General features: G+C 40.8%; 1 protein-coding gene across 1 annotated transcript; it reads left to right on the top strand.

The window, feature by feature from the left end:
- The first annotated feature begins 97 nt into the window (after window positions 1-97).
- c1qtnf12 (C1q and TNF related 12) lies at window positions 98-18284 on the top strand. Its single transcript, XM_085345112.1, has 8 exons — window positions 98-277; window positions 11731-11835; window positions 11964-12075; window positions 12248-12432; window positions 14443-14551; window positions 15892-15985; window positions 17979-18057; window positions 18144-18284. Exons 1-8 carry the CDS (start codon window positions 98-100, stop codon window positions 18240-18242), a joined length of 963 nt encoding a protein of 320 aa, XP_085201238.1. The 3' UTR covers window positions 18243-18284.
- The last annotated feature ends 1230 nt before the right edge of the window (window positions 18285-19514 follow it).

Raw genomic sequence — 19514 nt, 5'->3', positions numbered from 1 at the left:
GCATCTTCAGCTTGCGTCCAACCACACGACTGGTCCTTTTCCAGAAGATTCGGGTTGTTTCTGCAGGGATTCAGGTGCTGATTGAAAGACTGTGAAGATGTGGTGTGGGGCTATGCCTCTGGCCGTAGTGGCTGTGGTGTTCTGGACCCAGTGTGTCCTTCTAGATGGAGTGGATGCCAAGAAGGAGAGGAAGAGGCCAAAGGAGCCCACTCCACAGCACACAGAGACGTACAACACAACTCTATCCAACAGTGAAGAAGTTGGTGGGACCATCAAGGTATTAAATTCCAATGCAATTTCTTTTTAATATATATTTAGGACTTCAGATTAGTTTAAGGTTGCCTTGCAGATATGTGACATATACCTGTCAGCACAGGCTGTATAGAAATAGATAAATAAAGTGTGGCAAAGGTCGGGGCAGGTGTGCCCTGCCAGGTCAGGCCTCATACAGTTTGACGGACCAAAATGTGTGAAGCTCTAAATAGATGACTTCCCAAGGCATGCCAGGAATGTGGACATCTAAAGGGTGATCAATGCGTCAATTAGTGTGCGCTGCGGGTGCCTGCCTCCAGTGTTTCAGCTTATGTGAACAATTCAGGGTGCAGTAAAGCGAGATGAGGTATTTACAAACCTCTCAACACAAGAACAGTGTTTTTATTAGAAATGAATCCCGCTTACATAACAACATTGCTGCGGTACACTTCCATTTTCAGGAGCAACAGTCGGCCCTTGACTCTGTTATTTATTGGTTTATTGCTGGTGTTGCATATTTGTGAAACTTTCCAACAGGCTATTTGTTTTGCTTTCAGCCCACCCATTATGTTGGCATTCTCATGTAACTCTCACTGCCCTATATACCAGCCAGTCTCGCGGTAACCTCCACTCCTTTCCCCCCTCTTCTAGAAACCACACAGTGAGGTCTTCTTTGTGTCTCTAAGAACACTTTGTAGGTGGTTGTGGCCTGGCGCTGTTTATTTGACTTGGTTCGCCCAGTAAAAACAACAGCTATGAAGGATGACCTTGTGTCAGCCCTGAATCTTGCTGAAGATTGCACCCCATCGGGATCTCGCTGGTCTGCCTCGTCCCACAGGGAGCAGGGTGTCCTCACAAACACTGCTGCTCTTGGATTGCCTTGTAGGCAGTGATGTGACTCCTGGGAAAGTTAGCTGGAGAGGTATTATAGTACCTGTGGTGATGTTTTTCCCAGCCCATTGACGCTGTCATTCACAGGCCTACCCCGACTCCGCTGTGTCTGGGACATCCGATAGGGGCGGTGTGGCCCTGAAAACTGGGGCAGCATGCCGTGTAAGCCCCTCACAAAGCCCCATAGAAAGGGCCCTGAAAGGGAACACCTCTGTGAGGATTATCCCCCTTTGCCTCCCTCTCTAACATTCTTTTCATCTCATCTCCCACAATCACAGGGTAATGGCATAATCACTCTTAAGACGCAGTGTTATGCCCGACAGTGTCTTTGCCAAACACTGTCACCTCTGATAGAACCTGAGATTTAAGCGTGACATCTGTGGAAGAGGTTGCATTGAAGGTTGCATTTGTCAGTGCCACTCTTTCTGGGTTTCTTTTGGCGGGTATAGAGAAAGAAAAAAAAAGCATGCCACACATCATGAAAAGTGGTAAACTTGCTTGTCTTGGGTAGTTTGTTAGTTTATCCTATTACACATCTGTTAGGGCTCAGAGAAAACAGCACGTCCATTGGAGCTGTCTTGGCAAGCAATTTGTATTCTCAAACAAGCCAAACATTTACACTCCAAATTTACATTTTTTCCCCCTTGTGCCCAGTGGAAACAGTTCTTATGATGGCATTCGTTTTCTATCTGACCAATCCTGTGTGTGGGCTGCTGGCAGTGGGCAGTCAAACCCTGCATTCCTCTGGAGATTTTCCATTTGAAAGTGATCACAACAGTGAGGTGTGGAGCTACGCTGTGAGAGGAATTTTTTTAATGAGATGATGAACATTTCAAACAACCGTGATCTCTGCGAGCCGTCACGTCTCAGAGGTTTAGTACAGTGCGTTAAAAGTACAAGGCTTATTGTGCACCCTGCTCTAAAGATGAGAGGAATCTGTCATTGCCGAGCGCAGTGAAGGATCTGTGATGACTGTAATGGAGGGAGTCAAGTCAAACATCACGCCTGGCGTGTTGAGTAATGGCTGGGTTTAGCCTGAGGTGAGGGTTTTTGTTTCCTCTCTCTCATCTGTAGTGATGATTAATACAGCGGCGTGTGGGACCTTTTGGATCAACCCACACATTGAGACAAAACTGAGTCCCTCAGGAAACAAGGCCACTGTGAGAGCACACACCTCCCACCGTTGGTGTGAAGAGTCCACAGTAAACTCTAGTTTCAGCCTGTCAGACAGTCAAAAAGGTTATGCTTATTTAACCTAATGGAGTCATAAAACAGAGGGAAAAAGAAACAAATAACAAACACTGTTTTGCGTTACATCTGAACTTGGGCAGTAAAATAAACCACACTGTTGTGTTTTCACCTCCCAGACACAGAGCGGCTGTTTTATTTGGATTTTGTCTGCAGCTTCAGGTTGATGCTGGATTTATATAAAAATCCCTTAATCTTGCCTGATTCTTATCATGAGTTGGTCATGTTTCTGTAACTGCTATATCCAGAACTTCAGCAGTAAATTCATCAACTGTGGCTTAAACAAAAACCAACTGCAGAGGTCATTAATCATGGCAGGATTTTACTGAGAACCGATAATGTAGATGCATATACAGCGCACTCCGATATGAGTGAGGAAGAGGCAAAGTATTGTATATAGTGTATAAGTATATAGTGCTATGTATTTCTTCAGGTTTGATTAGCTGATTTATTATCCATCCATGCATCCATCCATGCATCCATTCATTCTCTGCTGCTTATCTGGGTTTGATTTGTGGGGACAGCACTCTCAGCAGAGAAGCTCAAACTTCCCTCACCCTAGCCACCTTCTCCAGCTCATTCAGGGGGACACCGAGACATTCCCAAGCGGGTCCTGAGTCTGCCTCAAATTTCCAGGGGGCATCCTAGTCAGATGTCCAAACACCCTCAATTGGCTCTTTTCGATGTGGAGGAGCAACCACTCTACTTATTTTTTATTGTACCTTGAATATAATGACTACCCGGGTCAATGTTAGCTTGTGTTAATGCTAGCTAGAAACCGAGGACACACTGGAGGGATTATATCTCTCAGCGGGCTTGGGAATGTCTTGATGTTCCCTCGGATGAGCTGGGAGAAGTGGCTGGGGAGAGGGAGGTCTGGGCTTGTCTACCTAGACTGCTGCCCCAACGACCGAAAACTGGATAAAGGGCAGAACATTGCCGGATTGCTCCTTGGACAGATTCAGTTTTGCTAAATTTGGACTCTTTTCTTGCATTCAAGTGACTTGTAAATTAGTCACCAGGAGCGTTCCTAGTATGTGGTTATATAACATAGTCCAGAACAGTATTGGAATCATGTAAAAAGAGGAAGATCTCATGAGTTTTTACTGTGAAGTGGCAAACTGTGATCTGTGATGGCACAGCATAGGTAATGCTTTTCAACAGCTCATTTTACCTACCACAGGGAAAATGAGCACTCACTTCCAATTTCAAAGCTATAATTTGTACACAAAACAGATGTGACACAACGATCAAAGTGTCTTTCAGCTTAGATTGCTTTTTATATGAAGAGGAAGCTGAGATTGTCTTGAGCATAAACACAAATTTATTCACTTTCTCTCGTATGCTAGAAGTGCAACTTTGTTGGGACAACAAAGAGGCAGTTAGAAAAAAGCTCAGGACATATTATGAGAAGAATGTTTGACCTTATCATTAAATAATAACTACATTTAATTTACACTTCCAAATATGCCCCTGTGTGATAGAGTAATTATGTTTTGCACACTGTGTTTGCCAATTGAGTAATAACACAGTGTGCAGAGAGCCGAGTCAACATTGCATGCTTAACTGTATTTACCTCTTCAGTGATAAATCTTCGAATCAATCTGTGTCTGTGAAGCGCAGCGGTGGGGAACACGTGGGCGGATGCATGACAACTGAGATGCACGCAGGTTAGCAGGATCCCCTCGTCCCACACAGCCTGGGGATCCCTGCCTTCTGGGGCGGTGTTGGCCCAGCGTAAGGCACTTCCACCCATGCATGGATGACTGCACAGGGAGCAGTGCAGGGATGTAAAAACAAGGGATTAGAGATGACTCTTAATCATCCTGTCCAACCTTAAACCTGCATGCGGAACACTTTTATCATCAGCAAAATGTTTCATGTTGTCGAGTGTGTACGAGCAGGTAGAAAAACAGATAAGGCAGAAGTGAAAATAAGATAAGTTTTTTTGTACGCACACGGAAGAATTCAGGAGCTGCCTGCAGAAGAGTAGAGTTTCAGTATCTGGTTGCAGCCCCAGAGACATGTTTTAACAGTTGTGTTTGTGTTTTTGGTGGCACGCTGCCCCAGGGAAATATTTCCCATTTTATTGCTTCAAATAAATCCTACTTAATTTTCCCCAAAATACATGACAAACACATTTAAAGCGTCGTACGAAAAGATTTATTTGTGCAGGCCCAGGTCGGTCTTCTGTGGATAATAAAATCTTATAGGCTTCTGCGAATGATCAACAATCATCACAACTGATCCACTAATTGATCCAAAAGCTCTAAACTCACCATGCTGCTGGTTAATAAAACCATCTATCTTCACTCTTATGGTAAGACATGGATGCCAGGCACAAGCAGTGGAAAATGATTTGGTGTATTTGCTCAAATAATAAGTACTGCACAATATTTAAGCACTTTCACTTCAGTATTTGAAGTTTGTTTGCTTCGTACTCAACTTTATTCGGTTTAAGAAGCAACTATTGTGCTTTTTACTTCACTCTGTTAAAGATTTTGAACATGAAGCAGTAAAAACTACCAATTTGAAAAAGGAATAGAAAAGAATAAAGATATTTTAAAAATTGCTCTCATGCAAAATGAACACTTACTTTTTGATGAAATCAGAAAAGTTGCCTCTTTCTCATTTCTCTATAAATAACTAATGCATCAGCTTTAACACTTACATAATGGTAACACACACACTGAAAACATGTATTTTTATTCTTAATCCTAAAACACTGACAAGCTTTACTTAACAATATTATGAAATAAATAAAATAAATTACAGGATTTCTTTCTCTCTGCCATTTAGAGCTGGGTCGCTTAGCTCAAGCTGATGACCACAGACAGGAAGCACAGCTAGCCAGGCTTTTGATTTTGTCTTGTTTTATAATACAAGATCAAATTATGCATTAATGAATGAGCTTTAGAGTTGCTTGCAGATAAACTTTTGTATCTTAAGACACAGCAATGTTAGCTGTTTCTCTGTTTCCCAGTTTTATGCTAAGCCAAACTATAGCTACCAAATTTCGATAAATAAATAACCTATAAACAAATGAACTAAAAGTTCTCTTTTTAGGCAAAATATTGAATGCAAGCATTTTACTTATAAGATGTAAACTTTTGTATTGTTACTTTTGTGCAATGTACCAGTACCACAGGCAGCAAAACAGAACCATAGCATGACACTACCTCCACCCTAAGTGCCTGCTGCTGTAGTATTCTTAGGTTTAAAAACTTCCCCTTAACTCCTCCCATCAAACCTCTTGTGATTGTGGCCAAATCGGTCAGTTTCTGTGTGGGTGACCAAATTTCAGGTCAAACCTGAAGGTGTTCATTTTGGAGCAGGGCCTGCTTATTTAGTCGGCATCTTCTCATTCCACGATGATAAAAAACTGGCTTCACTGTTGATCATGACGCTGGTGTTCCGGTGTTTTCCAATTCATGGCAGGCTTGAGGCCTTGGTGGTTCCTGGATTGTTCCTGAATATCCTGACCAATTTCCTCTTATCTGAGGGTGACAGTTTGGGTTTTCTTCCAGTCCTTGGCAAAGTGGTGGCACATTAGAATAACTTGTACTCACCTAGGATTTGAAGTTGCTTAGACTTTCCTATTATTCTAAGAACAAACAAAACAGAACAGCTTTTAGTACCAGTTTGTTTTTCTGCACATTCAGATGTCTGTTTAGAGAAATTAGACTAAACATAGTCAAGTGGTTTTTGTTCCTACACTGCGAAAAAATAAACTATTGGTCAGTCCAACGAGTGCTGTCAAACACATCTTTTTTATGCCGGTGAAGAAAAAGTACCAGTTGTAGTCAATCATGGTCAATAATGAAAAAGGTTATAGGCCTTGCCTTGTCGTATTAAAAGACTTTATAGAACCTTCATTACCACTAAGTGAGTGTATGAATATTAGATTAGGGAACACCACAAAGTCAAAATTGTGCAACAATTCCTCTATTTAAAAGTCATTAAAGATGAATGCTCTATAATCATTCCACTCTAGAAGAAGAGGAGCCCCATCCAGCCTCTTCCACTTATACTTATCAGAGTCGCAGAGGGGCCGTAGCCTATCCCAGCTGCCATCGAGCGAAAGGGAGGGTACAATCTTACGCTGGCCAGAGAGACATACAACGATTTGCACTCACATTTACACCTTTAGAATCACAGATTAACCGAACCCAAACCTGCAGGGAGAACATCAGGTTGAGGCCCTGGACAGATACTGGAGTTGAAGTCAGGACCTTCTTGCTGTGAGGCAACAGAGCGAACACTGCTAACGACTGCATCACCGTGCTGGCCAAGAACTGCTCAAATTAAAATCCCCAAATGACCATGCATTCATGCTTGTACAACTACAAGTTGAAATTAAGCTCCAGAGATAGTAGCAGGGGGAAACAAGGTAACTTGTTTAATCTGTGCAGAAAACTCAGAAGAGTGAATTGTATTGTTTTTTTGCATAACAAATAAGATATAGTCATAAGTCGTTTGTGAACTTTAAAATCGCTGAGATGGATTTGATATTTTCTCTGCCAGAAACAATTAAAATCATAATTTAATGGATTAAATTAACATCCATCCATAGATATTAGACTTTACATTCTTAAGATGAGAGTCTGAGTAATGAGACGTGATTTAGAGCCCCATCATCGACCAGGGTAAACACTGTCTAAAAGATTTAACGTTTCCCACCTTCAGACAGAATACCTGACACATTCTCATGGTCTGCGTTGGAAAGGCGTGTGCTCATACCCGCTGAGAGACGAGGCCACTTTGAGGCACTCACACATCAGCGGTGATCAAAGCCAGAGCCCCGGTGTTCTTCATCAACTCTACGACGTATACCTGGATCCCCTCCCTGTTTGTTCGTCACCTATACGTGCTGATACTGAGCTATGCAAAGGAATCTATAGTTTACTTTACAGCATAGCAGCGAGTGAGGGATTGAAGGCCTTTCGACAGGTTCTTCTTTGTCATACAGCAATATGGTTTTCATGTCTGCATGTGTGGAGTCTTTGAAGTTCTCGGTTGAGACATACACCCAGCTGCATGCAATGAATCAGACAATTTTTGGCAAGTGATGCACTTTACTGACAGTAGAAACAGACACAAAGAGAGCACAGTATATTTTATAGAAAAAAGTTTCTAAAGTTGATGATTAAATTATTTATACAGTGATTTGCAGTTATATTTTAGCTTAGAAATGAAGGTTATAATTACCGTGGTCAAAGCCTTTCTTCTTTGAGCACAGAAAATCCTTCAGGGCAAGGGTTTAATGGTTTAATTGCAATGGTGTGTATTAAAGAGGATGCCAAGCTCAGAGCATGCTGATTTCCTGGCAATGATAAGAGGTGTAATTACCGGGCACATGTGTGAGCCAAATTAACAGTTTTATATCTTTGACACTGACCAAGAACAAATGTTAAGTGTTTACTTTTTCTCAGTTGAGAGCCTGCCGGTCCGCCTCATCATCTCATTGTGGGTCTGTTTCAGATTGTACTGAGTTGTCTACAGTTCCAGCATCAGCATGTTGATTTATAGTATTTATTCAAGCTCACAGAGCTGGTATGTTACATTAATATTGTTTTGTTGTTGAGAGTTTGACAGATTTATAAATCAAACTTACAGCCAGCAGGTGGCTAACATAGCATAGTATATAGACTGGAAAGATATAATCTGGCTCTATCAGAAAGTCCAGGACCTGTTAAGCTCAGTTATATTTGTTTTTTTAAGCACCGGAGCCTCTCCAGCTGTCATAAGGTGACAAGTGGGGTACACCCTAGACTGGTTACCAGTCTACTGGAGGGCAGCGATGAAATAATTTATAGAAATCATGTTTTTTGTTTGTTTGCTTTTTGTTAAATTAAAAGAAAATACCGTGGGGACTGGATGGATGTTAGGAGATGATGGCATAAATCTGTCACTGTCAGTGCGACTGACGGCTGCCCCCTCCAACCTGAGTGTGTTCTTGCTAGAGGTTGCTTCCTGTTAAAAGGGAGTTTTTCCTTCCCACTGTTGCCAGGGGCATGCTGTCTTTCTCTCTTGCGCGTCTCTCCATTATAGTAGGATCTTCACCTGACAATATAAAGTTCCTTGGGAGGATTGTTTGTGATTTGCTTCATATTTTATATAGATGAAGCAGAATTGAACCGAGACTTGCGTCCTATTTTTGGATTCTTTTTTATCCCTCTAAGGTCAACGTAAGGTTTGTTTTCACTTTTCAGTCTAGGAATAAAACCATTTGTTTAGGTGCAGAATAATCTCTATAAACAGACATCCAAATATGAGCATGTTTGTTAGTCTGTATTAGGTTCGAGTAATAGCCACCAGTCACATTTGAGCAGCCTGTAGTTGAGTAAAGGTAAAATCTGGATACAGAGCACGGAAGGCCGTTGCCTATTGTCTGTAAACAATTTAGGTTTTCATTTGTTTTTACATCTCTATTCATTCAGAGCCCCAAAATATTTGAGACTAGCTGATTGGTTCCAATACTGGGCTCAGATACTAAAACTGCCTGAACCATGCACATTGAAAATAATGTGACACGTTCATAGGTTCATAGGTCTTGATGAATAATGATGCAGGAAAATGCTCTGTTCTACTCATGTTGGACCATCACATCCTCATTGAAAGGCTGAAAAATTGGGTTGGTGTATCTGGAACTGCATTAGAGTGGTTCTCCTCTTATCTCCATCACCAATCCTTTTCTGTGGCAGTCTCCGATTTTAGGTCATCCTCTACCTCCCTCACTTATGGTGTCCCTCAAGGGTCAGTTTTGGGGCCTTTATTGTTTTTAATATATCTTCTCCCCCTCCAGCATATAATAGGCTCTTTTGAGGACATTTCTTATCACTGTTATGCTGATGATATTCAGTTGTTCTTTTATGCCCGAGGATTTATCTAAGCTTCAGCGTCTGAATGATTGCTTAGATTTAATCAAACGTTGGATGGCTGCAAATTTCCTCCAACTCAACGAGGGGAAAACTGAAGTCCTCGTATGCGCCCCTGATAGGTTTCTATCGCAGATAGTGAAAGCTCTCGGTCCTCTCTCACTCTATGTTAAATCCTCTATCAGGAATTTAGGTGTCACCTTTGACTCGAGTCTCACATTGGATGGGCATGTGAAATCTCTGGTTCGGGCTTGTTTTTATCATTTAAGAAATGTGGCTAAGCTAAGCCCGATTTTATCTTGCTCTGAACTGGAGATTGCTATACATGCATTTATTTCGTCACGCTTGGATTATTGCAATTCGCTGTTTATGTGTCTAAGCAAAGGTTCTCTGGATCGTCTGCAGGTTGTGCAAAACGCTGCAGCTAGGCTTTTGACAAAATCCTCCAAGTACTCACATGTGACACCATTGTTATCTCAGTTACACTGGCTTCCTGTTAAATTTAGAGTCAATTTTAAGATCCTGGTCTTGACCTACAGAGCTGTGCACAGATTGGCACCAGCCTACATCTTTGATCTGCTACAGCCCTATGTCCCTAGCAGGTCTTTGAGGTCATCTGATCAGGGCTTACTTGCTTTAAAAAATACTAAGAGGAGGACTAAGGGTGACAGAGCTTTTGCCACTGTGGCCCCGAGACTGTGGAACTCTCTCCCCCAAACATTAAGAACTGTGGACTCAGTAGCTGTTTTTAAAAAACAACTCAAAACTCACCTTTTTAAAACTGCTTTTGGTTAATTTTTTGCCTGTTTTATTTTCTCTTTTTAAATCTTTTCATGACTTGTAATCTTATGTGCAGCACTTTGTGATTCTGTCTTGAAAGGTGCTATATAAATAAAAATGTATTTATTTATTTATGAGCTGGCATTGAATCAGTGAGCTTGAGAGCTGCTGGATTTTCTTACTTTTGAAGTGTTGGATTAACTGTTTCCCTCTGTTTTCAGTCTTCGTGCTAAAAGAAACTAACAAGCCAGTGGTGTTTGCTTCATATTTAGGAGATGGAAATAAAAGTAGTATCAATCTCGTCATCTATATTTTAGCAAAAAAAGCACACTTTGTTAAACATTTGCTTAAAAGCTTATAGTATTGTTATGTTAACGAATATCATAAAATAACTTGGCCTCCAGTTTTTTGGAAACCGTACTGAGTGAGTAGTGTAAAGGTATTCTTGCCCAAATCAATCCCTTTTATCTGTCTTCCAAGCCTCAAAATCGCAACAAAAACAAAGATCAGTTTGACATGCAGCGCCTGTTAAGTGGTTTATTTTGCCTGATGTCAGAGAAAAGAGAAAATCAGAGAGTGAAAAGCGGTGTGTGTGTGTGCTGCAAATCCCCAAACATGAAACAGTTTTTTATTCCAGCCTAACAAAAAGACACACAAGGATTTACTCTGTTGCGGTGGAACAAGATGCAAGTCTTTAACGGTGAAGAAAGGGGCATGTTGGTTTAGCAGATAAGTGATCCGTGTCCCGCTGCCAAACCTAAACAAATTCCATTTCAGACAGCTCACCTTCATGGCTCGTCTTTATCTCCTCTTCCATCTCAGCTGAAGACTCTTGACATTTGGGGAAGGGTTAGGGTAAGTTTGTGAGCTTGCTGTGATTGGAAGTCATTCAGCCTCACATTTTATAGCAAAATGAAAACAAGCAAGTTGTAGCACTACGTATAAAAACGTTTCATCCAGAGGACTTCCCCCCGTGAGATCTCACTCACCTAAACAGCAGTTTCTTACTAATTAGTTATCTGAGAACATACACCCTGATTGGAAAACACACAACCCTTTGTTTATATACTATATTCATGCCATCTTACTTATTAAATTTTCCATCATTAGATCTAATGAGCAGTATTAATAAAAAAATACTGGTTTGTCTTTTAGTGAGGGGGAAAGTGTTGGCCACTTTGACATGTTGTTATAAACTACAGTAATTGAGGCTTGCGGTCCACAGAATCGACATTACACATAGACAGGCAGACTCATTTTTCACCAGGGTGCTCATGGAAATTTTCATGTGCTGAAAAGAAAAAAAAACCAACTACTCTTAACAAAGTTTGTTTACATTCATTCCAGCCTGTTGGGCAAAATAAGAAGTGACGTGGCACACGAGTGAATTATCTGGAATGAAAAAATAAGCACAAGGTAAAGCTTTCGGAGGACGATGGTGACTGATGGGCAGTTGAGAAGCGTTGCAGTTGACTGAGCAAGAGAGACAGAAAGAAAGACATTTCCCTGTTTGACCAAAATTACTATAAAATATATGATTATTATATAAATTGAATAAACTTTTTAAAGGTTTGTCTGACTTGAAATCTTGACGGAGGGCGTGCGTGGATTGCAATCATGACGTTATGAGTCGACACTCATGTTGCGCTAATAATTTATACAGACTTCTGTTCTGGTGCAGGGTTCTGATCACCAGAGGGTGGATCCACTGGGATCATGGATGGACTTTGTGAAACGACCCGTTGGAAACTTTCCTGGAAAATGTCGCAAACGCAAACGACCACTGGTAAACCCAGAAGATAGGCTATTTGTCCCACAGTTATTCAAAAATGTTCACTTTAAGCCATTTTATGTACAAACTTTTTATGCTAAGTTGGATACATGATTATTTTTTGTGTCTCTGTCTTCCATTAGCCAGGCCCACCCGGTCCTCCAGGTCCTCCAGGTCCCCAGGGTCCTCCTGGCTCTCCTGGGGCTCAAGTAACTCAGGAAGTTCTCCTGCAGGAGTTCAAAGAGATGATTAAAGGTAGAAGCCTGTTGATTTTTTGTCCCAATTCATTTATTCTCCTTTATTGGATACAAGGTTGTTCTTTTCTTCATCTTACAGTTATACACCTTTTTTAAAATTACAATATAATCCTGAGAGAATAGTTAAAAAAATCCAATTGAGTCACTGTGTGCTGGGCATGTTCTGTCAGAGGCTACAGAGAGGCGAACAGCAGCCTTGGACAGACAAATCAGCCCCAGCCAGCTACCTACAACCATCCTCACCCTGGAGGGGATGACCTCGTACCGCAGAATAGAAGAAGCTTTCCACTGCAAGCTCAAGGGACCCGTAGTGGTCGACAAGAAGACTCTGGTGGAGCTCCAGAACTTTCAGACAGTAAGTTTGTTTGAAGCCGAGTAAATGTTTATGAATCGGTCCAGCTTTGTTCCCTGCTTGCGGCTGAAAAACTAAAGTTTTGGCTAACCATCCTCTGCAGGGTTTCACATTTTGTTTCTCTGTCGTAACCCTGAAAGAGTAAGTGTTTGCTAATCACTGCTTACTTTGCATGTGGGAGAATTATGAGGGGATCATCCCCTCACTGGTAACTGGCACTGGCAAAGCATGCAGTGCCACTCCAAGACTCAGACTGCCTCTTTGGTCAAAAATATCAGCTTTTTCTATTCTACACATCACTCTCTGGGCAGCTTACAAAAGGCACTCTGTCTCAGACTTGGAATAAAGTGGGGAGAGGACAGAAATAGACACTGTTTGAAACAGCATGCTGTAGTGGAAGAACTATGCCCAGTTAGGACTAGCTGACAAGGCTGGAGGAGGGTGCATTGGGCTCTGCACACTATTAAACATGCAAACACAGAGCTATGTTAGTGAAGACGTGTTACTATGGCTTTGGAAAGTTTTAATATTTTTGCAGAGTCAGAACTATAGAGGCACACAATGAGACAAAGGATAAAAATAAGGTCTGAGTCCAGGGGCCCTATTTATTAGAGATTCATGGTTTAGACTCCATGTGTTAAATGTGATATACTTTAACTCATGTGCTGCATGTGCTCAGGGATAACACATTTTGTGAATTTTGACACAATGTGTGCTCTTTTAAAAATTTCTAACATTTTTTAATGCAAATATTTGTACACACATAAAACAAAACAAAAAATCTATAGAAGCCACAAACAGCCGCCGATCAAACCTGTTTATGAGCAGCAGTCAATCAGAAGAACTTTGGTTTAAAGGGACGGTGGTCTTAAAGTAGAAGTGTCCTGTCTTCCTTTTCTCTCTCCAACCGATTGTGGCACATGGCCGCCCCTCCCTGAGCCTGGTGCTGTTGGATGTTTCTTCCTGTTAAAAGGGAGTTTTTCCTTCCCACTGTCACCAAAGTGCTTGCTCATAGAAGTTCATATGATGGTTGGGTTTTTCTCTCTATGTATTATTGTAGGGTCTACCGTAAAATATAAAGAACTTTGAGGTGACTGTTGTCGTGATTTGGCGCTATATAAGTAAAATTGAATTGAATTGAAAGTGCTACAAAAGCTTGTTTCAAACAATGAACTGGGGGGCTGCTGCACTAAGGTCCAGTGTAAGATAAATTATTTTGAACTGGGAATTATGCAGTAATCCAAAAATAAAATATGGAACTGTTGCATTAGAATGTAAATATTAATAATTACTAAACAGTGGTATATAAAGGGCGGGTAAAATAACCAATAGTCACTGCCAGTTAGGCATGTTTTAAATTCCTGCCAAAAAAGTGGATGGATCAATCCAGCCCATATGGGGAACACAGTTCACAGTCTATCAAGATGGCCGGGAGCAGTCCCCACTCCTACCAGCAATCTCCTATTTATCACTTTGATTTGCTATTCTCCTCCTGCCTGGTCCTCAGCGTTCCCATGCTACATCAACATTTAGGTTTAGTAGCTGCATGTTTGTGTAACGAGTGAAAAATCCCTGGTTTGACCTGGGGAGGACGCACAAATTCCTTTGGGGTTGCATCAGGAAGAGTAAAGAAAAAAATCTGCCAAATCTAACATGTGTTGCTACCCATCGTGGCGACCCAATATGGATAAGGGAACAGGCGAAAATAGCTTATGCTCCTTCACATCAGTAAACCTCCATGTGAAAAATGGAACAGCCTTGTCTCATTAATGCCATAATCCATGCAACACCTTGTGCATAAATGAGCCATGGAAGCAGTTCTGTCATAACTGTGCCACAGTGATGAGAAAGGGCAGTGGCTGTAGGATTGTTTCTGCTAAAGTGCCCTGGAAGCACACACAGAAGACATACCGTACTTAGTGCTCTGTAGCTGGGCCTTTATTTTGTGGTCCTGTATACTGTTGCCATAAAACATATCCATAATCCATAATCTTTTTTTTCCTGTGCTTCCAGCCGCCTGCTAAAGGAGCTTTCCTCAGAGGGTCGGGAATGGACCAGTCGACTGGGAGGTTCACAGCTCCCATCACAGGGATCTACCAGTTCTCTGCTAATGTCCATATTGGTAAATCACAGTAACTTTCCTATAAAGCTTATTACTGTAATATAGCAAAGCCTTAAAGCCCCTGCTCACTAATAGACCACCCAGATGATTAGACCTCCACTAAGGAGTGAGGGCATGCTTCCATTCTCCTCTTCATGCTTTTGTTGGCTTTGTTAAAACAGTTAAACTTATCACAGTTTTGTGATAAGAAAAGAAGCCTTGATTCTAATCAAGTTCATACATACACACATTATTGAAACCTCGCTGAAGCAGAGACTCTCTGAGCAGCTTAGCAGAGAAGCAACTGTTTACAGAACACCCAAACAAGCTCTGTTTGTTTGACGAACCACTTCTCGTGCCATAAGAAGCTGCGATATGATTTTTCGTCCAGTGCAAATAAAAAGTAGCGTCTCATTCGTCTGACCACTTCATTGTCATCTTATCATCTTCTGATCCTTGAATGTTTGAAATCTGGCCCATTGTCGGACATGAAAAAAATGATCCTTGGCTTTGTATTATAGATGGGTTTTTAAGAATTGGTGTTAGCTTGTAATAAATGCGTCACCACTTCACCATTAATCCACCGTTTGTTTAATGTCTAAATTAGGAGTAGTGGGAAATGTTTGAGCTACAGTAAATAGTGTGGCTGAAACCGTAACACTAGACTAAACTGATGTATCATTGCAACTATAAATCCCTAAAAAGTTCATTTATAAAAGTTGATTTGAACCCTTACGTGTGGAAATCCAGTCATTTAATTGCCTGTTTATAATTAAGAAGGTGATTATAGTATATAGATATACATACTGTGAGGCCCATTTTCTTAACCATTTATCCAACTTAGGGTTGCAGAGCACGGGAGCCTTTCCCAGCTGTCATAGGTTGAAAGGCGGGGTGCATGTCAGTCTATCACTAACACTGAAGGCTATCGAAATTCAGTTTAAGATTTATACCTTTAAGACTCCTACATATAAAGGATAACTTAAATCTTGGTAATCCTTTATGCAATGATCCTTTTTTTTATTGAAATGACATATTGCATCTGTTAAAAGAAAAAGAAATGGGGGTAAAATGTCAAAGGAAAAGATTAAAGTAACACGTTCAGAAGCAAAAATCACATCCCCACAAATTTACAATTTTTTTCTTGTAAAGTTTCCTTTTTTTCATAACCTTTGCACTTCAATCTTGAAATGTTAAGAGTTTTTTCTTGTTTCTAGTGTAGTTTTAGCCTTATTGACCTATGCTGTTTCGTCTTTGTCTTGTATTTTAGCCTGTTCTAACCTTATAGACTCTTTTTGATGTTTTAGCTACTTTTGTAACTCTTGCTGTCCTATCTTAATTGATCACTGACCATTTTACAGATCACAATGAGGTGAAGAGGAGCAAGAGCCAGCTTAAGGCCAGGGACAATATTCGGGTGTTGATCTGCATCGAATCCCTCTGCCACAGATACACGTATGTATCCTGTAAGGTTGTTAAATATCCTGAAGCTCAGTCTCCTACAGACTCACCCCCAAATCCCCTCAATTATGCACCTAATCTTTGAAACAATGTAGTTTTGGCACGTTAGTGAATAATATCGCCACCAATCACAAATAAAATCAATCTTGAGTAGGTTTCAATATTACTACAGTCATCCTTTGCATTCTTGAGATTCTTGTTTTGTCAATTTACGTTTGGCTTTTCTCCTCTCACAGTCATATTTTAGTGGTGTTTAATGCTTCCTTAACTTTCACCAGAAGTTACGAGCTGTAAAAGGGGTTGTCTGTTACACTTTGTGTGGAACCAGTTTGGCATTTCCTGTATAAAAACAGAGCAGGTCTCTAAAAGGAAATGTCCTCTCATTTAGAGGCCTTGTCCTTGTCGCCTAACTAATCTTTATAGACTCACCTTTGACACTGCAGGCAGCCTGTTACATACAACAGCACAGCAGAGAACTGCTCTAGTTTGGGATGTGCGAGGCAAATAACGAAGCATCAGATAGGGTGGGCCTGAAGGACATTTATTTTATTTTATGTTTTTACAAAACCATACCAAATCCAAATTCTTTCCAGTATTTCAAAATTTCTATTTACATAAAGTCAGTGAAAGCTGTTGAAATGAATTGTTCCCTGAAGTCTCCCCTGGACTGTGCAGAGCTCCACAGCCTCCCTTTCAGTGTGGTACAATGAGGGGAATGCATAAATAATATTATTATGATGGGTTACTTAACCCAAAAGAGTGCTTGGCTTTTGCTTTTTTGAGCCAAAGCCCCAGCCAGTCTCGCCCTCCCACTCATGAAAATGCAGAGAATGTGAAATGAGGCTCATTGTGATGGCAGTTGGAGGGAAGGCCAATATGATTGATTTGCCATAAAAATTTATCATTTTCCACTAAACAGGAGCCAGTGCTCTCACTGTGTGGTTAAAGGCTGCAGCTATGTTACAGCCATCTGTGCAGCCTCTGAGAGTGCTCAGTTGCTCAAGGAAAAGTTTGACCTTTGGGTCAAACTCGTCTTTATGCTCTTTTCTTTCTGAGAGTCAAACAAGAAGATTGAGATTATTCAAACAACTGTATCATGGATTCTGAAGCTGCCACAAGAAGCTAGCTAAGACTTGAATAATACAGGCCTAAAGGCTGGACAGCAGCCATATGGCATGCGCAATTCACGAATGAAAAATACATATTTCCCAACCAGTTGGCGAGAAGATGCTGGAGGTTGGTGGCAACCCCTGGGGAAAAATGGTCACAAAGAGGTACATGGTGTGGCACCAAAAACCTGTTTGCGGTTGCTTTGTTTCCTAGCAGGTTGCTATGGTCACCAGTGTTTTGCATGAAGATGCCGACTTATCTGCAAATAATTGCCATTTACTCGCCAAGAGGTCGTGAAACTATGAAGAGTGCCTGCAGTCCAGAAACAAGGACTGTTCCCCTTCAAAGTAAAAGTTTCACTCTTTGCAATATTGACACAACTTTTACTTTGATGGTGAAGTTCTCAGTTTGCATCAGCTACTGGTTTGCCATGGAACGTGTGGCACATGGCAGCATTTTGAATACTATTAAAGAGTATTATGTGATCAGTGGAATCAAATGGCTCAAAAATACAGATCCAGGATTTGTATGGAGAATACATTTTGATTGTTTTCCAAGGTTTTTTTTGTTTGTTTGTTTTTTTAGTTTGGAGCAGTTGATTTTCCTGACATTTTACCAATAGACCCCGCAAGCCAATGTGTAATAGGCATAAACAATCAACACATAGTTTCCCTGTTTACCGTTAAACTATGTCAAAGGAATAATTCCTCTCATCTAAAACTTGGCAGTAAAGTGAGCATGCATATTTGGCCAATGACTAACTATCTTTTTAATATAAGGCCTTTTACACTTGGATGAAGTTCATGGGGTTTTAAAGAATGCAGCTTTGACATGTTTGAAAATTACTCAGAAATGTTATTTTTTAATCTGATTGCAGTTCACTGGAGATGATCGTTGGCTTGGAAAGTAACAGCAAGATATTCACTGTCAGCGTGCAGGGACTGCTGGAGCTGCAGGTGATCTCAGGGACACACAAGAGTAAGACATAAAGTACTCTTCTACACTCTTTCTACATTTATTTTTATTTGTTTCTGCTCTGCAGGCTGGGCAGTACACCTCCATATTTGTGGATAACGCAGCCGGTGCTTCCATTACAATACAGAACGGTTCAGATTTCATGGGCATGCTGCTTGGTGTATAGCCTCAAACACGAGCAGGGCATCCTCCAAGCTGTCCACTGCTGCCTTTTATTTTTTTATTTTCTTTCAATGGACTGCTTATGAGCACCGCCACACAGGACCAAACCACAGGGGAGGCTTGAAGGAAGGATGTAAGGCTGACATTGACTTGACTGCTTGTCAGATGAAAGTCAGTGAAAGGACAGTGTGAAGCACTCATGGACTGAGTTTGTTTCTCACAGTGCACTTCCACCTCCCCCCCAGGAACTTGGACGCATGTTGCTTCACAGATAGAATAACCTGAAAATAAAATGGAGAATATGTTTGTTACAGTATATTTTTCATGGTTGTTGAAGACCTTTGCAGTAAACCAAGATTTTTTTAATGTTCTCTGTAGTGGTTGAAAGAGCTAGGGAACACAAAATAGTAAATTTGTGCATTTAATGTATATTGACATTCATGTTTTTGTCTTTTCTATCTATTGTCTAAACACTCATGAACTATAATTTTGTTGGATTAAAATCCAGTTTTATTATATTATATGGTACATAGACTCCTTGAGTACACTGGACAGTTAAAATATGCTCAGTAGACAGGCCTCATGTGGTATTGTATCATAACTGTTGCTGCATTTTTAGCCATTTTAGCATCAGTTAAGACTGAAATATTCAACGGTGAGAGGATGGATTAGTTGTATAGAGTCCCACAGACCCACAATCCCACAATCCCACAAATTTTGCTGATCCTCTGACTTTTCCTCTACAGCCAATACGTGATGCTTACATTTATCATTTTTGAGTTAAATATTTGAACAATAATGCAATGAAATTAACTGTTTGCTCCAGAATAAAATGTAAGCTAATTTCATCTGTGATTCCTGATCTTTTCAGATGGTAATTTGACTTGTCCCACAGTTTTGTTTATGGCATCATTTTAGTGCCAGTTATCAAATGCTAACATCCCCGTGGCTAAACGTCACCAATTTAATACCATGGACTGTATATAAAAAATGGATGTTTAAGAAATGAAAGTACTACAACGTACCTTAAACTGCATTCTATCGATGGCCAGCAGGGGGGCAACTTTTTTTTGTTTGTTGAAAAAGTAAGGAGGATTATGCAGCGTATTCTTATTTGCTGAAACGGGAATTCATACTACCAATTCCTAGTTCATGTCCATTTGTGCAGGTATATTGCTACACTGAGTGAAGGATTTTGTGTATGCTTGACTGGAGTCCTTGAGAAAAGCCATCAGCATGTAACAGATAAGCAGAATGCTGATTGGCTGAAAAAAGG

Source organism: Diplotaxodon limnothrissa, linkage group LG20 (assembly GCF_057381915.1).
Source record: "Diplotaxodon limnothrissa isolate DT_005_m linkage group LG20, D_limnothrissa_male_GT1.1, whole genome shotgun sequence".
In the NCBI taxonomy this organism is placed as follows: Eukaryota; Metazoa; Chordata; class Actinopteri; order Cichliformes; family Cichlidae; genus Diplotaxodon; species Diplotaxodon limnothrissa.
This window is presented reverse-complemented; position numbering and strand designations above follow the sequence as displayed.

Bases quoted from the DNA above. Each gene is read 5' to 3' on its own strand.
- c1qtnf12 (XM_085345112.1), top strand. From the start codon at position 98: ATGTGGTGTGGGGCTATGCCTCTGGCCGTAGTGGCTGTGGTGTTCTGG. The intron at 278-11,730 runs GTATTAAATTCC...GTTCTGGTGCAG, and splicing joins AAGTTGGTGGGACCATCAAG to GGTTCTGATCACCAGAGGGT. The intron at 12,433-14,442 runs GTAAGTTTGTTT...CTGTGCTTCCAG, and splicing joins AGCTCCAGAACTTTCAGACA to CCGCCTGCTAAAGGAGCTTT.